Consider the following 23,163-nt stretch of genomic DNA (forward strand, 5'->3'; position numbering starts at 1 on the left):
ATTCCAAATCATTGATTTGAACACCAGTTTCCTTCCCTCCACCATTGGTTTTGTGTGGATTTTCCTTCATTTCATTTAGCATAGCCTTCACTTCTTTTAGGCGTTTGCCGTACTCAAGCATATCTGTCAAGCCTGTGAGCATCTTTATCACCAGTGTTTTGAATCCTACATCTGTTAGGTTGCCTATCTCCTCATCTGTTAGGATGGCTATCTCCTCATCGCTTAGTTCTCCCACCGTAACCTTGATCTGTCCCCCATTTTGGGCCATACTTCTCTGTTTCCTCATTCTTACAGGCTCCTGTGTTTGTCTGCCTCCATATCCCAGGTAGAGCTGTCACTCCTGTTACATTGTAAGGGGCAGAGCCTTAGGGACTTGTCAATACAGAGCGATCTGCATCCCCACGTTGTGTTGCTGTATGTTGGGGAGGGGGTCTGAGAGGGAACAATGCCACCTGCTCAGCACTCGCTCCTTTTCCAGGCACCTCTCCCACTTCTGCATTGAACTGGTGTCCCTCTAGCTGCTGCCCTGGCCGTCGTCCCCAGAGTGGGTTGGTCTGTGTATGTTCTAGGACTATGGGGGCCCTTTAAACAAGCTGGCTCTGCTGAGACTGGCAGTTTCTGCCTCCACCCCATCCCCCACTGGTCTGCACAGTCAGAAGCAATGAAACTTGATTTTCCCTGGTGCTGGGACTGTGAGCTGCGATGTCCAGTGAGGAGCCGGGAACACTCCTCAGGTGCCCCTCCTGACTTTAAAACATGTGGCTGAGCTTTCTGCCCACCTGCCACTGCCACCACTGCTGCCACCACCACCACTGCTGCCACCACAACACCACATCCTCTCCGCCCCTGCTTTGCCACTCCTACCTGTCTGGATGAGTATCTCTTCTTTATATCTTTGTTTGTTGGACTTCCATGCAGCTTGATTTTGTGGAACTTCTGGCTGTCTCTAGTTTTGGGTAGTTGAATTCCTGCTTAGTTGTGGAGGGAGAAGCAGCATGTCTGTCTACGCCTCCATCTTGGCCGGATGTCCACATCCTTATTTTCTAATATATTTCTGTAGATGTGATGTGCTACTATACTCTCTAATCTTTTTCATTTATTGATTGTTGGATTGATTTTTTTGATATCCTCATTAATTAGTTACTGAAAATTTACTGTTTTATTTATTATTTCATTGAAATAATACAATTTAAAATAGCTTTCTCAATCTCATTCAGAAGCTAACTGGTACTGTATTAAGGTTATAAAACCAGGTAAAGTGATACATTTAGATCTTGCCTTTCAAGAATATAGTCTTATTCCATTTGTTCATGTATTTTTTTATGTGTCCTTTAAAAATTCTGCGGGTGACTTTTTTCTAACTGTCTAAATTTTCTAAGTATTTCTCAATAATTTACCTTTGAAATGTTTTTCTAAGTTGTAAAAGAAGTTTCACATTAAACAAACCACTAAACTGTCAGAATTTTCTACACTCTAAGGTGACCCACTTTGACTATAACAACTCTCACAGATGTTTCCTTTCTCTCTCCTCTTCTATCCTCATCCCAAAGAAATAGGATAAAAATCTGTTTCACAACCACCTTGCATGCATCCTCTGAAAACCAAACCAAACCAAACCAAGAGAGAAGGAAAAAGACAAATTAGCAGAGTCACTGTATATATGGAGCAAATTTGGGTTCTCACCATTCCTAGGCATACTAACCCAAACAACCTGGCTCCATATGTCTTGCAGGTGATTGTGAAATAACTTCATATTTTTAGTCCCAGAAGCTCCAGCTTCTAAGCAAACAGCTTATTTCAAAAGTGAGGATCATTCCCAATCCTAAGGGAAGAGTGGTAGACTCATCAGAGTGACAAAGTCTCACTTGTGTTTACAGAGTAGGGACAGGCTTCTAGTGGCCCCAGAGGCTGTTTGGAGGTCAGGAAGTTCTGGTGACCTTGCAGATGCCTCTCTTTTCCTGCTGTGTCCTGGGCTCTGCAACGTTACACTGGGAAGAGCCCTGGGGACACCTGCATGCTCAGGATCATGCAGATGGGCAGCTTGGGTCCCACAAAAGAGCAGAAACACAGTGTGGAAAGATATTGGCTTTCCTGACACAGGAAGGTAAGGTCCAGTGCACGCACTGTACAGCTCAGAAGGGATGATATTGCAGTTTATGGTGTGAGAACAGAAGGATGAGTATGAAAGGCCACTTATTTTTAAAAAATTATCACTAGAAGCCTTATTATTAATGTCAGAAAGATAATAAATAACTATCTTTAGATAATAAACAAAGACTTTGAATTATTAGCATATTATATAGAACCGAAGATCCAAACATTTTTTATAGACTCTAAGTAAAAATACATGTTTTCTCATTGTAACCTAGTGCACATGCATATTTATAAGTAAAACAAAACTACTTGACATGAAACGTACCCATGTTTTCCATAACATTCCATTTCAATTCTTCTCTCCTCCACTCCATCTCACTTGAAAAAGGTTTAGTTAGGCCCCTAAATGAAATTTTTGTCCATTAGTGGGTTGTAATTTATATTTAGAAATATTGCTAAGTGGTGTGATGATAATCATCAAAAGAACTGAAAGCTAAAACAACTAAAAAAAATGAGAAACTATGTATATCTCATCACTACGAGGTATACTTTTAAAATCTTACAAATGTATTTTTTAATTATAGCTCAATGAAGCTCAAAAAATACCTAAAATCACTAAAAGGAGCTATCTGTGGGCAGTGGTACCAGGAGGTGAGGAAATAACTTAAAAGAATGCTACTTTTCCATTATTCTTGTGCAGAACACTCCGCTCCATGCGGCATAAGACTTGGGAGAAGCAATAGCCCTACCCATAAAAATGATCTTGCTCCCCCTGTGGAACTTAAGTCTGGCTACTGAGGAGTATAGCTGGGGTACTTCAAGGGATTAAGCCTAGCAGAAAGCCTGTAGGTGAAGGTGGATCTCTGGGAGATTTGAGACTTTATCTGACCCTTCCCTGGGCTCAGTGCTGGTAAAAGACTGAACTGGGGTACAGCTTGGCTCTTTTTGAAAACACTCAAGCCCATAAGAGGAAGTCACAAACTGTGGATCACTAATAGCCCCAAACAGATTGCCCAGGGCCAGTAACAGGCAGTGCCTGAGACATCAGCTTGCACCGAATCTTTGCAGATCTACCTAATACATAGAAACAAACACAGATATGGGGGGAAATAGGATGACAGAGAAACAGGCCCCAAATGAAAGAACAAGAGAATTCTCCAGAAGAAATAAATGAAATGGAGACAAGCAATTTATCAAATATAGAGTTTAGAGTAATGTTTATAAGGATACTCAATAGCATGAAAAAGAACATAGAAACCATAAAAAAGGGCTAGTCATAAATAAATAATGCAATATTAAAAAAAAAAAAACACTGGAAGGAAAAAAAGTAGGATAGATGAAGCCAAAGATTGAATCAGCAGTTTGGAAGACAAAGTAGGAAAAAAGAACATCCCAGTCAGGCATCAAAAAGGAAAAAGAATTTTATAAAATGAGGTGGGTTTAAGAAACCTTTGGGACAATAAGAAGCATAAAAATACCCACATCATGGGAATACCAGAAGAGTAGGAGCAAGGGATCAAGAACCTATTTGAAGAAATAATGGTGAAAATCTTCCATAATCTGGTGATGAAAAAAAGAAACATAAGTCTAAGAAGCTCATCGAGTACCAAACAAGTTGGACCCAAAGAGGCCCACATCAAGACACATCATAATTAAAATGACAAAACTTAATGACAAGGAGAAAGTCTTAAAAGTTGCAAGAGAAAAGTAGTTAGTAAACTACAAGGGAGCTCCCATTAGACTGTCATCTGATTTCTCAACAGAAACATTATAGGCCAAAAAAAAATTGGCCTGAAATATTTAAGATGGCAAAAAGCAGAGACCACTGATTAAGGCTGTTTTACCCAGCAAGGCTATCATGTAAAATAGAAGGAGAGCTTCAGACTTCCATCCAAGATGGAGGTGTAGGCAAACACACTGCATCTCGGTCACAACTAAGAAGGAATTTACAATCACTTCAAAAAAATAACTCAGAAAATCCAGAATATCAAAAATACATGGAAGTTCAACAAACAAAGAAAAAAAGAAGAAATATTCAGCCAGAAATGTAAGAGGGGCAGAGCCAGGAAGGAGAAAACAAGGTGTGGTGCTGCGGAAGCAGCTGCAGGGGTGGTTCTTGGTGGTGGTGGCTGGTGGTGCGTTTAGCGGCAGTGGGGCTTGAAACAGCGGCAGTGGATCAGGGACTGTAGCCATGGTGAAAGGTGTAGTCATGCATTTTAAACCTGGGAAGCAATCCCAGCCCCTGACCAGACTGATCACAGCCCCAGAACAGACTGTGCAGCTGTGGTTCCAGCCCTGTGGAAAATAGAGTCACATTGCTTCTGACTGTGAAAACCAGTGGGGGGTTGGGGCAGAGAAAGAAACTACCAGTCTCAAAGGAGCGAGTGCAGGGCAAGTGGCACTGTTCCCTCTGAGGGCCCTCCCCCACATATAGTACCGAAACATGGTGAAATGGGTCACCAGGACTCGTGACTACCTAAGGCTCTGCTTCTTAAAATGTAACAGATGCAACAGCTCTACCGAAGACACAGAGGCAAACACAGAAAGCTGGCAAGATGAGGAGACAGAGAAGTACAGCCCAAAAGGAAAGACAGGTTAAGGTTCCAGTGGGAGAATTAAGGGATGAGGAGATAGCCAACCTAACAGACAAGGAGCTAGCCTGTTTAACAGATGCAGAACTCAAAGTACTGGTGGTAAAGATGCTCACAGGCTTGACAGAAAAAATTAACATGACAGGATAGAAATGAAGGCTATACAAAGTGAAATGGTGGAAAATCCACACGAAACTAGTGGTGAAGGAAAGAAAACCAGGGTTCAAATCAATGAATTGGATTATAAGGAAGAAATAAACAGTCAACCAGTACAGAGAGAAGAAACAAGGATAAAAAAAAAATGAAGACAGGCTTAGAAACCTCTGCGATAGCTTTAAACATGCCAATATCTGAATCATAGAGGTGCTAGAAGTAGAATAGGATGAGCAAGAAATTGAAACATTATGTGAAAAAATACTGAAGAAAAACTTCCCTAATTTGGGAAAGGAAATGGACATATATGTTCAGGAAGCACAAAGACTCCTAAACAAAGTAGACCAGGGAGGACCACACCAAGATACATCATAATTAAAATTCTAAAGGTTAACGATAAAAGGAGAATCTTAAAAGCAGCAAGAGAAAAGCAGAGAGTTACCTACAAAGGTGTACCTATAACACTATCAGCTGATTTCTCAAAAGAAACTTTGTAGACAAGAAGGGACTGGCAGGAAGTATTCAAAGTGATGAGTAGCAAGGACCTACCTCCAAGACTACTCTATCCAGCAAAGCTATCATTCAGAATGGAAGGGCAGACAAAGTGCTTCCCAGACAAGATAAAGCTGAAGGAGTGCAGCATCACCATTATTACATGAAATGTTAAAGGGATTTGTTTAAGAAAAAGAATATTAAAACTACGTACATTAAAATGACAACAAAATCACAACCATCAACAACAGAATCTAAAACATAAAAACAAAAACAAACTAAGCAGACAAGCAGAGTGGGAACAGAATCATAGATATGGGGAACATGTGGAAGGGTGTCAGCTAGGATAGGAAAGGGGGAAGAAGGAGGGAAATGGTGCAGGAATTAAGAAGCATAGTAAGAGGGTATAGAATAGACAGGGGGATGTTGAGAATAGTGCAGGAAAGGGTAAAGTCAAAGAGCTTATATGCACGACCCATGGACATGGACTAACGGGAGTGGACTCCTGGAGGGAGGGGGTGCTGGGCTTAGGGGAGTAAAGGGAAAAAATATGACAACTGTAAAAGCATAATCAATAAAATATACAAAAAAAATAAATAAAAGGAGAAATATAGAGCTTTTCAGACAAGAAGAAAATAAAGGAGTTTGTTACCACCAAACGAGTTCTGCAACAAATGTTAAAGAGCTTGTTTTAAGAAGAAAAAGAATGAAAAACAGAGGAAAGTAATAAAAAAATAAAATCACAATAAATACATATCTATCAATAATCACTTTAAATGTAAATGACATAAATGCTCCAAGTGAAAGACATATGGTGGCTGAATGGATAAGAAAACAAGACCCAAATATATATGCTGTCTCCAAGAGACCCAACTCAGAACAAAAGATACACATATATTAAAAGCACAGTATGGATAAAGATATTTCATTTTAGTGGAAAGAAAATAAACTGGCGTAGCAATACTTATATCCAATAAAATACACTCTAAAATCAAGGCTATGGTAAGGGACCCAGAAGGACACTACATAATGATAAAGGCAACAATACAACAATAAGATATAACCTTAGTAAACACTTATGCATCCAACAAAGGAACACCTAAATATGTGAAGCAAATCTTGGTGGACGTAAAGGGAAAGATCCACAGAAAAACAGTCATAGTCAGGGATTTTAACATCCCATTTTGTCTAATCTTCCAGACAGAAAATCAACAACGGAACAGCAGCCTTAAGTGACACCCCAGGCCAAATGGGTTTAACTGATAACTACAGAGCATTTCATTTCACACAGCAGAATATGCATATTTTTAAAGTGCACATGGAATATTTTCTAGGATAGACCACATGTTAGGACACAAAACAAGTCTCAATAAATTTAAGATGATTGAAATCATATCAAGCTTCTTCTCTGACCATAATGCTATGAAACTGGAAATTTATCACAAGAAGGACACTGAAAAACACTAAGACATGGAAGCTAAATAACATGTTATTAAACAATGAATGGGTCAACAATGAGATCAAGGAAGAAATTAAAAGATACCTTGAAACAAGTGAAAATGAGGACACAAAAATGCAAAATCTGTGGGAAAGAGGGAAAGCAATTATAAGAGGAAAATTTATAGCATTACAGACCTATGTCAAACAAAAAATGCTCAAATAAACAATCTAACTTTACACTTAAAGAAACTTGAAAGAGAACAAAGAAGCCCAAAGTTAGTAGAAGGAAGGAAAGAATAAATATCAGAGCAGAAATAAATGAAACAGAGTGTAAAAATATACAAAAGATAAATGAATCCTAGAGCTGGTTCTTTGAAAAGATGAAAAAGGTTTGTCACAAACTCTGACCAGTGGGGTCCGTGGCATTGCGGATGAGGGTGAACAAATGCACATGGGCTCTATGACTTCTGTGGAGAAAAGGGACAGAATGGCCACTCTCTAGGTGAGAGCACATTGACCCTTGCGTAAACAGGATTTTATTACTGTTCTCAGTGGATTACATCCAAGAGAGTCATAAATTATTATACTAAAGTTACTTTAAATGGTTATAGCTTACAGGTAAAAAAGAATAGAATGTTGTGCATGCAAAGGGATGATAAGGATGGGTGATCTGGCCACATCCTCTCCTTGAAACAGCTCAGAATAGGCCTTAAGAAATTACTTCAAGGTTATACACTAAACATCTGCAGTTCTCAACTTAGGGTGAGGGAGTTTTAGCAAAAGCAAACTTTAAAGCAGCCTAGATAAAATGCAGGCCTGATTGCTGTGGGAAAGCCAATCTGTGGGCCTGGCTCCTGTGTGCTGCCTGGCACCTGTCGGTTTTCTGGATCAGGGCTGAGCTGCATTCGCCATTGCCACACGGACCAGTTTCATATAAATATTTACTAATTTTTAACCAAACATCAAGAAAAAAAGTGAGAGGACACCAATAAAGAAAACCAAAAATGAAAGAAGAGAAATAACAACTGACAACAATGAAATACATAGAATTGTAAGAAATATGAAAAACTGTATGTAGACGATCTTGAAAAATTGGATTGAATCCTAAAAACATAATCTTTCAAAACTTAATCAAGAAGAATCAGGGAATCTGAATAGTTTATGACATTGAAGCAGTAATGAAAAAACTCCCAACAAACAGAAGTACTGGATCAGATGGCTTCACAGGTGAATTTTACCAAATATTCCGAGAAGAACTAACTATTTCAAACTATTTCAAAAACTTAAATAAAATAAAATACTCACAAGCTCATATTATGAAGCCAGCATTATTCTACTTCAAAAACCAGATAAAGACACGCCAAAAAGAAAAATTATGGGCCAATATCCCTGATAAACATTTATGCTAAAATCCTGAAAAAAATATTAGCAAACTGAGTACAGCAATGCATCAGAAAGATCATACTCTATGATCAAGTGAAATTTATCCTGGGAATGCAAGTTTGGCACCACATCTGCAGATCAATAGATGTGCTTCACCACATAACAAAATGAAGTATACAAACCACATGATCATATCAATAGATGCAGAAAAAGTATTTGATAAAATCCAGCCTCTACTTATGATAAAACTCTTAACAAAGTGAGAATAGAGGGAACATACTTAAACATAATAGAAGTCATAATGACAAAACAAAAGCAGCAAAATACTAAATGGGCAAAAACTATCAGCATTCCCATTAACATTGAGAACAAGATAGCAACCCTGCTTTCACCACTCTTATTCAACATTGTACTGGAAGTCCTAGCCATAAAAAACAGATAAGAAGAAAAAATAAAAAGCATCCAAACTGGAAAGGAAGAAGTATAACTGTCTTTATTTACAGATGAGATGATACCATACATAGAGAAACCCGAAGATTCCACCAAGAAGCTATGAGTAGTGATAAATGAATTTAGGAAGTAGCAGGATACAAAATTAATATCCAGGAGTCAGCTGCATTTTTATATGCCAATAATGAACTATCAGGGAAGTTAAGAAAACAATCCCATTCACAACTGCTTCAAAAAAAAATGCGTAAGAATAACTCTAACCAAGGATGTCAAAGATTTGTACTCAGAAAATTATAAGCACTGAAATAATGAATTTAAGATGATACAAATAAGTGGAAGAACATACCGTGTTCATGGTTAGGAGGATTTAACATCCCTAAAATGTCCATACTTCCCAAAGGAAACTATAGGTTAAACTCAATTTCGGTCAAGATGCCAATGATGTATTTCACAAAACTAGAACAACTGTTTCAAGAATTTACATGGAATACAAATTTATATGAAATAGCAACAGTGATCCTGAGAGAGATGAACAAAGTTGGAGGAATCGTGTTACCTAACGTCAAACTATACTATAAGGCCATAGTCAACAAAACAGCATGGGAGATCCAAGATGGCAGAGGATTAAGTTAAAGCTACACTAACCTCCTCCAGGACTGGTCTGGACTTGCAACTTAATTGTGGGGAAATCATGTGGAATAACCAACTGAACACTAGCTGGAGAGAAGTCTTATAACCACGAAGAGACAGAAAAGGCTGCTTCATGACAACGTGACCAGTAGGAAGTGTGGAGATGTGAAATGGCTGGCTGTGCTCCCACAGGTGGCAGCTGAATGGACTGAAAAACAGCTCAGCAGCTGGAAGTTTCCCCTGAGAAGGACAAGGCCTAAACTGCTAGCCAGGCTTCCCAGCCTACAGCAACAGAGTGGAAAGTAAAATAGTATCCAGCTGTGAAAAGCAAAAAGCCACAAGGTTTCTTGCTGGCCTGAGAGAAACAGCTGGAGAAAAAGAGCTTCTAAGTGGATCACATACAAAAATATTTTGGCACCCACCTACCCTGGGCTCCAGCAGAGTGAGGACAGAGAGGACTAGAGGTGCTTGGGGAGAATTTAGGATGGTGGCTTTGAGGGGAGACCTAAGGGAGCAACTGAACGGGTCCCAGTGCTGACTTATTCCCCATACTGCAGGCAGACCATTCCCCTCCAAGTGGCATTAGCCTGAGGGGAGGCAAAGGCCCCACCTACAGGAATTAATCTGCCCTACCCTCAGTTCTTATACCTGATGGCTGATCACAGATTGAATAGATTAACAACTAAGGGAGACAAACAAAGGCAGTAGATCTCTGGTAGTCTGCAACAGGCTGCCTAGGCCCAGACTGGTACACAATCTGATGTCACCAGGGGCAGATCCAGGAAGTGCAGATCAATCTAAAAAGCAACAACAAACAAGAAGAGCCACAAAAATAGGGAGACAGAGAAACAGCCAACCATTGAAAGGAAGACTCCCCAGAAAGTGTGCAAAATAAAATAGAAGGAAGCAAATTATCAGACATGGAATTCAAAAGATGGATTATAGGAAAGCTCAATGAGATCAGCAAGCTCAAAGAAAACTACAAAGAACTCCAGGGAAACTACAAGGAACTCCAAGGAAACTACAAGGAACTTACTGAGAATTACACCAGCAGGAAAAAGGACATAGAAGCTATCAATAAGAGCCAGGAGGAAATGAGCAATACAACTTTTGAATTGAAGAACATAGTAGAAGGAAATAAAAGCAGGCTAGAGGAAGAAGAATATGGATCAGCAAGCTGGAGGACAATGTAGAAAAAAATTCCAAGACAGTGCAACAAAATGGAAAAAGACTGAAAAAGAATGGAGAGATTTTAAGACAGCTGCAGGACAACATGATACATAATAATATCCGTATCATAGGAATTCCAGAAGGAGAAGAATAGGAACAAGGGATAGAAAACCTGTTTGAAAAACTAATGACAGCAAACTTCCCTAACTTGATGAGAGAAAGAGTCATGTGGTCCAGGAAGCACAGAGGGTCTTAATGAAGATGAACCCTAACAGGCCCACTTCAAGACACATCATAATTAAAATGGTAACATTCAAAGACAAAGAGAGAATCCTAAAAGCAGCAAGAGAGAAACAGCTAATAGATACAAGAGAAACAGCTAATAAGGCTATCATCAGATTTCTCAGCAGAAACACTGTTAGCCAGAAGGAAATGGCAAAAAATATTGCAAGTAATGAAAAACGAAGGCCTACAACCAATACTACTCTACCCAGCAAGGCTCTCATTCAAAATGGAAGTTGAAATAAGGAGTTTCCCAGACAAAAGAAGGCTAAAAGAATACATCTCCACCAAACCAGCATTGCAAGAGATGCTAAAGGGTCTGCTTTAAGGAGATGAAGAAACAGAGAGAGGCAGAGAGGAACACGAGTACAAAGGGGGAAAATGACAATGAATAAATACCTATCAATAATAACCTTAAATGTAAATGGATTAAATGCTCCAATCAAAAGACATAGGGTAGATGAATGGATTAGAAAGCATGACCCACATATATGTTGTCTACAAGAGACACACCTTAGAACAAACGGTCTATGCAGACTGAAAGTGAAGGGATAGAAAAAAGTATTTCAAGCAAATGGACATGAAAAAAAGCTGGGGTGACAATACTTACATCAGACAAAATGGATTTCACAGTAAAGGCCATAAAAAGAGACAAAGAAGGGCATTTCGTAATACTGAAGGGAACAATCCATCAAGAAGATATAACCCTGGTAAACATATGCACCCAACATAGGAGCACCCAAATATGTAAGGAAACTTCTGAAAGACTTCAGAAAGGATATAGACAGCAACATACTCATAGTAGGGGACTTTAACACCCCATTGTCAACAATGGACAGATCTTTAAAGCAAAGAAACACCAAAGATATTGAGGCATTGAACAACACTCTAGATCAAATGGACTTAGTTGATATATAAAGAACTTTTCACCCCAAAGAAGCAAAATATACATTCTTTTCAAGTGCACATGGAACATTTTCAAAGATATACACATGGTAGGACACAAAACAAGCCTCAACAAATTCAAGAAAATTGAAATTATATCAAGCATCTTCTCAGATCACGATGGCTTGAAACTGGAAATCAACGTCAAGGAAAAAACTCAAAAACTTTCAAACTCATGGAGAATGAATAACATGCTATTAAATAATGAATGGATTAACAAAGACATCATGGAAGAAATCAAAAAGTTTCTGGAAACAAATGATATTGGACACATGACAACCCAAAACATATGGAATACAGGGAAAGCAGTCCTGAGAGGGAATTTATAGCAATACAGGCCTACGTAAAAAGGATAGAAGAATCTCTAATAAAATATTTAACCCTACAGCTACAAGAACTAGAGGAAGAACGAAAAACAAAGCTCAGAGCGAGCAGAAGGAAGGAAATCATGAAGATCGGGGCAGAATTAAATGACATAGAGACTAAACAAATAATTCAAAAGATCAACAAAAGTAGGAGCTGGTTCTTTGAAAAGATAAACAAAATTGACAAGCCTTTAATCAGGCTCACCAGAAAAGAGAGAGAGAGGATGCAAATTTTAAAAAGTCAGAAATGAAAGAGGAGAAATCACAACCGATACCACAGAAATACAAAGGATTGTAAGAAATTACACAAACAACTGTATGACAAGAAATTTGACAACCTAGACGAAATGGAGAAATTTCTGACAACATATAATATTCCAAAACTGAATCGAGAAGAAGCAGAAAGCCTAAACAGACCAATAACAACTAGTGAAATTGAAGCAGTAATCAAAAATCTCCCGGCACAGAAAAGCCCTGGACCGGATGGCTTCACAGGTGAATTTTTCAAAACATTTAGGAAAGAAGAAACTCCTGTTCTTCTCAAACTATTCCAAAAAATCCAAGAAGAGAGAAGACTCCCTAACTTGTTCTATGAAGCCAGTATTACCCTAGTTCCAAAACCAGGTCAAGAAACAACAAAGAAAGAAAACTATAGGCTAATATTGCTGATAAACATGGATGCTAAAATCATCAACAAAATATTGGCAAACCGGATCTAGCAACAGATTAGAAGCATCATACACCACGATCTAGTGGAATTCATGCCAGGGATGCAAGGACGGTTTAATATTTGCAAATCAATAAATGTAATACACAACATAAAGAAAATGAAAGACAGAAGACATTTGATCATATCAATAGATGCAGAAAAAACATTTGATAAAGTACAATACCCATTAATGATGAAAACTCTCAGCAAAATGGGAATAGGGGCAGCATACCTCAGCATAACAAAGGCCATATACGAGAAACCTGAAGCCAAGATCATACTCAATGCGAAAAAACTGAAAGCATTCTCCCTGAGGTCAGGAACAAGACAAGGATGTCCACTCTCTCCACTCCTATTCAATATATTGTTGGAAGTTCTAGCCACAGAAATCAGAGAAGAAAAAGAAAAAATAAAAGGCATCCAAATTGAAAGAGAGAGTAAAATTGTCTTTATTTGCAGACGACATGATAGTGTACATAGAAAACCGTATAGACTTCATGAAAAAACTACTTGACCTAAAAAGTGAATTTGGCAAAATATCAGGGTACAAAGTCAATATTCAGAAATCAAAGGCATTTCTGTACACCAACAATTAAATATCAGAGATAGAAACTAGGAAAAAATCTCATTTACTATAGCAACAAAAAAATAAAGTACCTAGGAGTAAACTTAACCAAAGAGGCAAAAGACCTACACTCAGAAAACTACATAACACTGAAGAAAGAAATTAAGCAAGATACACATAAATGGAAGCATATACCATGTTCATGGATGGGAAGAATCAACACCATTAAAATGTCCATACTACCCAAAGCAATTTATGGATTCAATGCAATCCCTATTAAAATACCAATGACGTATTTCACAGACCTAAAAGAAATACTTCAAAAATTCACATGAAACCAAAAAAGAGCCCCAATAGCCACAGCAATCTTGAGGAAGAAGAACACAGTAGGAGGAATCACAATACCTGATACCAAACTATACTACAAGGCCACGGTAATCAAAACAGTCTGGTACTGGCATAAGAACAGACATATAGATCGATGGAACAGAATAGAAAGCCCAGAAATAAACCCAGGTCTATATGGACAACTAATATTTGACAATGGGGGAAGGAACATAAAATGGAGTGAAAAGAGCCTCTTCAACAAATGTTGTTGGGAGAACTGGACAGGAACATGCAAAAAAATGAAACTAGACCACCAACTTACACCATAAACCAGAATAAACTCAAGATGGATCAAAGACTTAAATGTAAGCTGTGACACCAGAAAAGTCCTAGAGGAAAACATAGGCAGGAAAATTTTAGCTATCCCATTTGGCAACATTTTCACTGCTATATCTCCTAAGGCAAGAGAAATAAAGGAAAAAATAAACAATTGGGGCTACATCAAACTAAAGTTTCTGCTCAGCAAAAGAAAACATCAGCAAAATGTAAAGGAAACCAATCATATGGGAAAACATATTTGCCAATGATATCACAGACAGGGGACTGATCTCCAAAATATATAAAGAGCTTATATGACTCAACATCAAGAAAACAAATAACCCAATCAAAAAATGGGCAAAGGACCTGAACAAACACTTCTCCGAAGAGGACATACAGAAGGTCCATAGACACATGAAAAAATGCTCAACATCATTAGCCATCAGAGAGATGCAAATAAAAACCACAATGAGATACCACTTTACACCAGTCAGAATGGCCATCATCAACAAATCAACAAACAAGTGCTGGTGAGGATGTGGAGAAATGGGAACCCTAGTGCACTCTTGGTGGGAATGCAGACTGGTGCGGCCACTATGGAAAACAGTATGGAATTACCTCAAAAAACTAAAAATGGAACTGCCTTTTGAACCAGTGATTCCACTGCTAGGATTATACTTGAAAAATCCTAATACCCTAATTCAAAAGAACTTATGCACCCCTATGTTCATAGCAGCCCTGTTTACAATAGCCAAGTGTTGGAAACAACCTAACTGCCCATCTGTAGATGAGTGGATCAAAAAACTGTGGTACATTTACACAATGGAATACTATGTAGCAGAGTGAAAGAAGGAACTCCTGCCATTTGCAACAACAGGGATGGAACTAGAGAGTATTATGCTTAGTGAAATAAGCCAGACAAAGAAAGAAAAATAGCATATGATGTCACCTAATTCAGGAAACCAAAGAACATAAAAAAATGAACTAAATAGGACAAGGAGTAGAATAGCAGTCAATAGGGGAGAGGGAGGAGGGAGAGAAGGGGGATAAGTAAGGGAAGGGTCTAGTCATGGAACGTGTATAAATGACTCATGGGCATGGACAACGGGGAGGGATATAAATGTGGGGAAGGGGTGGGCGCTGGGTGGGGTAGAGCGATGGGGGAAAAATGGGACAACTGCAATTGAAAATCCTAAAAAAAGAAAGAAATGCAACTCTAAATGTTCGGCTAATTCTAGGCCTTTCTTTACGCTTTTTAGAGTAAACTTTTTAACTTCTTTGTTTTCATCAGTATTATTGTCCCTTAAGTTATCTTGGCACATTCCAGATGTCATTTCCAACAAAATTGCTTCATCAGCTTCTTCTTCTACCAGCAATCTTAGATATTTTCTACAGTCATATCGTCGAAACTTTTCCTTCCTAAACACTTAGCAAATTCTACTATTGCATCTGTCCTGTTTTCTGCTGGCTTGATTACATTTTCACTTTGAATTGACTTTAACCATATATTTTCCAAATGAGCATTTAATGTTGTCAGTTTTATTTCTTTGATGGATGAGTTTATTAGATTAATACAATCCAAAATTTTATCACATTCAGTATTGTATGGGGATTTTCTTAATATTGTGTTATATGGAAGTTTTCCCCAATTCTCTAATCATGTTAGAGTGAAAACGTGTTATAGAAGTACCGTGTTATTCAAGAGATACCTGTATATAGATTTAATACAGTTCCATTAATTTCCAAACGCCATTTTTACAGATATAGAGGAAAAAAAAAATCCTTCAATTTGTATGGAGCTACAAAAGACCTGGAATAGCCAAAGCAATTCTGACTTCAAATTATAACAGGCCATGATAATGAAACCAGTATGCAATTGGCAAAAAAGCAAACACACAAACCAATTGAATGGCACTGAGTGTCTAGAAATAAATTCACACATATGTGGGCAACTAACTTCCAACAAAGGAGCCAAAAGCATACAGTGGAGAAAAGTGTCTTCTCAACAAATGGTGTTCAAAGCCACATGCCAAAGAATAAAACTAGACCGCTGACACCATACACAATAATGAACTCAAAATTAATTAAGGGGTTGAGTATAAGACCTGAAGCAACAAAATACATAAAAGAACACATTGTCACCGAAGCTACCAACCTTTATAGTGATGAGTTTTTATGAACTTGACTTGAAAGGCAAGGGAAATAAAAGCAAAAATAAATTAATAAGAGTATGTCAAACCAAAAAGATTTGCCCGGCAAAAAAAAACATCATCATACAAAAAGGCAACCAATCAAATGGGAGAAGATATTTTCAAACAGTACCTCCCATAAGGGGACAATATACAAAGTATATTAAAAACTCATACAACTCAACAATAACAATAACAAAAACAATTTGATTTATCAATAGGCAGAGGATCTCAATAGACACTTTCCACGGAAGACATACGGATGTATAAAAAGATGATCAATATCACTAGTTATGAAGGAAATGCAAATGAAAACCACAATAAGATATCACCTCATAACTCTACGAACGGCTATTATGACTAAGTCAACATCTAGAGAAAAGGGAACCCTCACACACCACAAGTGAGAATATAAATTATTGCAGCCACTGTGGAAAACAACCTGGAGGGTCCACAAAAACTTCAGAATAGTGTTAGCATATGACCCAGAAATCCCTCTTTTGGGTATCCACCCAAGAAATTTGAAAAAAATATTTATTTATTTATTTATGAATATATAGAGAGATATATTTTTATGTTCATGGCAGCATTATTTAGAATAGCCAAGATGTGAAAATAACCCAAGTGTTCTTTGATGGATGATTGGGTGGAGAAGATATGATAAATATATACAATGGAATATTAGCCATAAAAAAGAAATACTGTCATTTAAAACAACATGAATGGATCTTGAGAGTATTATGCCAGGTAAAAACAGTGAGCTGCAAAAGGACAAGAACTGTTTGATTTCAATTATACATGGGATTCTAAACAAAAAACAACAATTGAGTAAACAAAGCAAACATACAAACAAAAAAACCTCTCATAGATACAAGCAACAGAATGGTGGTTAGTAGAGGGGGATGGTAAAGAAGATAAAGGGGATCAAATACATTGTGACAGGAGACTAGACTTTGGGTGGGGAGCATACAGTAAGGTGTACAGCTGTCATATTATATATTAATACACTTGAAATTTATATAATGTTATTAACCAATGTTACCTCAATTAATTTAATTTTTAAAAGTACCAATTAATAAAAGGCTATATTTCACAAATGAAAAAGAAATCTATCTAAACCAAATATAAAATGTCTGGCACACATCATGTGACATACATGGTAGGTATTGTTACCACCACTATCACCATTATTCCTGAGTATACCTTTAACAAAAAAAGGTATATAGTTTTAACAGATTCAATTGGTTGGCTGTCCAGGATCCACTATATTTCTTCCTCATGGTCAGTACAACCCACCTCCGGATGAAGCAGAGATACACCCTGAATAGCCTGGGCTAATCATGGAAATACACTCTTCCTATATTTGACCTGTTTAGTGTTCTTGTGATGCACTAGGTCCAGTGTGACCTTTGTGAAAATTCTGTGATGTTTGGGGAGAAAAGGTTTCCTACATGATTAAGTAAAGTATTGATTGTACCATTGTGTAGAAGAAGTGTTATTGTGGTTTCTTTATATGGTAAACATGAGTAAATTATGTTTCTAAACTCATTTGCTCCATAATTTTAATATTTTGACATGACTTCAAATTTATGGAAAAGCTACAAGAATGACAGATACCTTCATACTGAATTCCCCAAAGTGTTATCACTTTACTACATTGACTTGCTCTTTCCCTTTCTTTCATTCCATGGAGGCAGACATAGATGGGTAACTGGTTGTAGACTCATAATTACTTCTGAAGTGTTGAAGAGTGAGAGCAGTACGATGTCTTTCTATGCCTAAATGCATCTGTGCCTATCTCCTAAGAACAAGGAATCCTCTTCCATAACCTCAGTGTATTTCTCTAAATCAGGAAATTAATATTGATACATTTTTATTACGTAATTGTCATTTGGGAAAAGAAACTTAAGTTCATACATTGCATTCTGTATTCATATCTATTTAGTCACGCTTAATCTTGAATGGTTCCTCAGCCTTCCTTTGCATTCCACAACACTGGCATATTTGAAAAGTTTGGTGTGTATATGGTGTTGAATGCCCTTCAGTTTGGATTGGCCAATTGTTCCCTTATGATTGGGTCTGGGTTGTGTACCTTTGGCAGCAACACCTCAGAAGTGAGGCTGAGTCCTCAGTATGTCACACCAGGAGGCACAGGGTGTCACCTAGTCCCAGTGCTGGTGATGTTTGCTAAGTTTCTCCATGAAGTCACCTCCTTTTTAACCCTTTTTAGTAATACTTATTTTGTGGGAAGGTACTTATAAGCTGTAGCTGTCATGGTAATCCTCAAGTTTTCACCCACTAGTTTGCCATTTATTTATGCTCCTAACCCAAATCAACTTTTACCATGGATTTTAAATAGTAATTTTTTTTTGAAATATCCACCATTCTTTCCAATTTTATCAGTTGATTTTCTTTTTAAGAAAAGATTTTCATTCCCCCTTGTCTCAGTTTGTTCAGGCTGCCACATTAGACTTCCACAGACTGGGTGCTTACACGACCAAAATTTATTTCTCACGGTTCTGGAATGTAGAGGCCCAAGTGCACCTGGATTGCTGGATCCCACTCTCTCTCCATGGACATTAGTGTTTTTTTAAATTCCTGGCCATTTCACCAGTTCTCTGATGAGTAATATTGAAAATGCATCGTTGAAAAACTGTGCAAAAAGTTCTGTGGGGTAACCCCCTAGGATGAACACTTCCGAGTGAAGGTGTGCACCTGTGGCCCTTTAGTGGGTCCTGCAAACTGTTCTCCCAGAGCAGGGTCCTTTCCCCTACCCTTCAGGGGACCTGCCAGTGCCTCTGCTTCCTACTTTGTCCCCAGGGCTGGTTGCCACCAGACCAAAAGCCTGAAGGGAACAGCGCTTGCTCCCCAGTGTCTACAGTGCCTGTGTCCCATCAGGGAGGTCGGGCATCTCTCACATGGACTGGTGTGTGCACCGCCTCTTGTTGTCCTGCTAGGAAACACCAACTCTCCAGAGTTTTCGGTTACACCCCTCTCTGTCCGTGGGAAGTGAGGAATGTGTTCCACTGTGGTTTGTGTTTAAGAGAAGTCAGTGTTCTTGTCTGAGGAGACCAGGGGGCAGGGGACCCAGGCAGTGACCTCACTTCCTGACAACGGAGCTCAGCTGAACTTGGAACCCGGTTGCCAGGGAGCCACATTCTAAAACTGCCCCTTCCCGGCTCACTTGCTTAGTGTCCTTTGCAAGGGAAGGATGTTCTGTTGTTGTCTGCCTGTCTCACTAGGCCGAAGCCTCAAAAGAGGCAGCCATGATACTGTGTTTTGCCGTGGTCGCCGCTGGATCGGGACCCAGTTCCGACGGCTGTGGCCCCTTTCACGGCAGGACCGAGAGGTAACAGTGAGGCCCAGGGTGGTTTTGTTCAGGCTGGGCCACCACTCTGATCTCACCTGAGTGGCCCTACTACGTTCCCTCCCTATCCATGAGTGAGTGTGTGTGTGTGAGGGGGCGGGGGGTGTGTGTGCAGAGGGGGCTTCACATGGGAGGGCCTGCCCTGAGCTGGAACAGGTGAGAAGTCTGGTGATCAGGTCATGTTCACACCCCAAGTTAAGGCTGGCCAGCAGATGTGGTGTATGGGTGGCGTCCTCTGCCCGAGGTTTATCCCGAGCCCTGGAAGTGAATCTCTCATTCCCCTGGGGTGAGGCCTGTGCAGATGCAGGGCTGGTCCTGATCAGAAAGCAGAAGGTGCCGTGGGCAGAGCAGCAGCGACCAGGGCCAGGCCGGACTTGAGGTCTCCGTACAGGCTGCTGGTCACTGTCATTGCAGAACTCAAGCCAGGTTATAAAGGAAGAAAAGCGGGATGATGCGGACCCTCACCGCTTCTCTCTCAGAGAGGAGAAGGTGAACCACAGCAGGCCCAAAGTAAATGTGCTCACTTTGGAGTCTGGAAAACCAGAGCCTATGTATGGTGGAAGAAAGACACCATCCCCAAAGCAGCTCAGGATTCTGGACGAGGGTCTGGAGCGCTGTGTAGATGGTAAACACTCTTGGACAGGTAACCTGGGGTCTGAGGAGACAGAGCCCAAGGGTGAGAAGGTTGGGGAGACGGGGTGATGTGGGAGATGGAGGTACAGGTGAATTTATGGGAATGGTCCTGCAGAGGGCACCCACAGGTCTGGCCAGGAGCAGAGACCAGCCCCAGAAAACCCACCTGCTGGACTGCCTATGGGGAGGACATCCTGGGGTTGGTCCTGGGCTGTGGCTGAGTTCTGTGTTTGGGGGACACAGGGAAGTGCAGGCATGTACACGATCTACTGTCCTCTTCCAACTCTAGCACCAGCCCAGGAGGCCGAGCCAGCTCCTGGGGTAACACCTGTCCTCAGGCCTGAGGAGCCCGATGCAGGGCCACCTCCAGGGCTCATGCCACCTCTGTCAGCTGCTCCAGCTGAACCTCTGGAGCCTGGACCAGCCTGTGCATCTCCGCCTGAGCTTCCTGAGGCTCCACCACCCCTCCCTGAAGAGCCCTCCCATGAACCTGCCCAGGAGCCAGCCAGGGAGGAGGAAAATGCACCAGGGTCAGTCGGAGAGCAACTTGCTGTTCAACCAGCTCTCCGACTCTCACCCGAATTTATTGGGTTACTGCGCTTTGATCTTTTCTTAATTGTTGTTGTGTTAAGCCTTTGTTTTCGTCAGAGGGTGGTTCCTTTAATTGAAAAATAAAAGGACTGTTTATGTTTTAAATTGTGTCATTCCTGAGCATGAAATACATTTACGATGCTGTACAGTGGACACCACTATCTTGATCCATCCCCCCAAAGAAACCCTGCACCCAAAATACTCACTCCACACTTCTGCCAAGCCTGGCAGTACCTCATGTGATTTCTGTCTCTGCTCCTTTCCCTATTTTGGGCATTTCCTGTAAAGGGAAACTTTCAGTAGGTGCCTTTCTACGCTGCTCACATACTTTGGTTGGTTTCTATCTACAATGGCATTTTGGTTATTTGAAAGAAAAATCCCAGATGGATTAGAGATCAGATGTAAACAAACAAACAATAAAACCCTTTAGTAAGTGTGTGTGTCATCTTGGGGAAGAGACCACTGCGCTAAGTGTGACTCTGGGCCAGAAGCCAGTCAGGACTATTCCAAACAATTCAAGAAGAGGGAAGACTCCCATGCTCATTTTAGGAGGCTAGCGTTGTCCTAATAGTAAAATCAGAGGAAGACACTACAAAGAAAATAAATTACAGGCCAATATTCTTGAGGAACATAGATTCTAAAATACTCATCGAAATTTTAGCAAACTGAATCTAGCAATATACCAGAAAGATTGTACACCATGATCAAGTGGAATTTATTGTGGGGATGCAAGGTTGGTACAATATCTAAATTAATAAACTTGATACTCCACATAACTTGAAGGCAAAACATCATATGATTATATCAATAGATACAGAAAAAGCATCCCTTTATCATAAAATCCAGCACCCAGTTGTGATAAAAACTCTCAGAAAAGTGGGAATAAAGGGAACATACCTCAATACAGTCAAGACCATGTATGACAAACCCCAGCCACAATTATACTCATTGTGGACAAACTAAAAGCATGTCTCTTAAGTTTGGGAACAGGATAGAGGTGTCAACTTTCACCACTCTTATTCTACATAGTAATGAAAGCCCTAGACACAGCAATCAGGCAGGAAGAAAAAATAAAAGGCTCCCAAAATGAAGTACAAGAAGTAAAAGTCTCATTATTTGCAGATGACATGATACTGTATATATAGAGAACCCTAAAGATTCTACCAAAAAACTACTGGAACTAACTAGTGAACTAAGTAAAGTAGCAGGATACAAAATAAATATTCAGAAATCACTTGCATTTTTGTATATCAATAATGAACAGTCAGAAAACAACCTCATTTACAATTACATAAAAAAATTAAAATAACATAATAAATTCAACCAAGGATGTAAAAGACCTGTAGTTGGAAAATTATAAGACATTAAGAAAAAAAAAAAAGATACAAATAAGTGGAAGCATATACCATATTCATAGATAGAATTGATATCATAAAAATGCCCATTCTACCCAAAGTAGTCTATAGATTCAATGCAATTCCTATCAAGATATTCTTGGCATATGTCAGAGAACTAGAGTTACGAATATTTTGTTAACAAGATAGTTGGGTAGTTGCAACAGAGACTGCATGGCCTAAAAACGTAACAGAGTTTGCATCTGGCCCTTTTAAGAAAAGTTTGCTAAACCCCTGCCCTAGATTTAAAAAGACAACAGATACTCAAGATTCTGATTCACACAGACCAAGCATAAAATAAGAATAAGTGGACTTCTCAGCCAGTCACTGCAATTTGACTGTGGACTGGGTTTTAGAAAACAGTAAGGAATTATTGTCAATTTGATTAGGAGGTGACAATGGTATTATGGTGAACAAGAAAATGCCCCCTTTTGGGGAAGTGCCTACTGCACTAATCTAGGGGTGAAATATTATGTGGTTTGAAATTTAAACTGGTCCATCAACAGCAAAAAGCCTCATATCCAAAGGAGGAAGCAGATAGGACTAAAAAAGACATTGTTTTAACAAATTGTTAGACCTATTGGATGTTCATTATAGTTCGTTAAAGTTAATTAGATGTTTGCGTTAGAAAAAAAGAAAAATCAGAACCTTGATAAAAAAACAAGCAAAGAAGCAAACAATGTTTGCATTTGTATTATTCAGTGCTGTAGAACGAATTACTAAAAGCTTAAAATGGCACATATTATTTCACAGTTTCTGTGGGTCAGAGGTTGGGTACAGGATAACTGGGTCTTAAGCATAGGTCTCTCTGGCTGCTAGTCATGTGTTGGCCATGCTGTATTCTCATCTGAAAGCCCAAATAGGGAAGGATCTGCTTCTACGCCCTTCAGGTTGTCGGCAGGATTCATTTCCTTGCAGTTGGACAATGGAGGGCCCTGGCTGCTTGCTGGCTGTTGTCTGAAGGCTGCTTTCAGTTCCCTCACTTTCCTACATGTGGGTCCCCCACACAGCCACTTCTACAGAGCTAGCAAGGGAACAGCTCTAAGACTGAATCAGCTGGCAAGGTGTATTATAT

At 39.4% G+C, this 23,163-nt stretch overlaps 1 protein-coding gene across 1 annotated transcript in view; it reads left to right on the forward strand.

Annotated features, from left to right (window-relative positions):
- Nucleotides 1-20,778, forward strand: part of LOC150012810 (uncharacterized) — a 199,093-nt gene extending 178,315 nt beyond the window's left edge. Inside the window, exon 2 of the mRNA XM_090275775.1 lies at nt 20,393-20,778. Within this exon, the coding sequence (XP_090131901.1) occupies nt 20,393-20,778 (386 nt within the window). The remainder of the gene's footprint in view (nt 1-20,392) is intronic.
- The last annotated feature ends 2,385 nt before the right edge of the window (nt 20,779-23,163 follow it).

Source organism: Furipterus horrens, unplaced genomic scaffold (assembly GCF_987537825.1).
Source record: "Furipterus horrens unplaced genomic scaffold, mFurHor1.1.pri manual_scaffold_4, whole genome shotgun sequence".
Lineage (NCBI taxonomy): Eukaryota > Metazoa > Chordata > Mammalia > Chiroptera > Furipteridae > Furipterus > Furipterus horrens.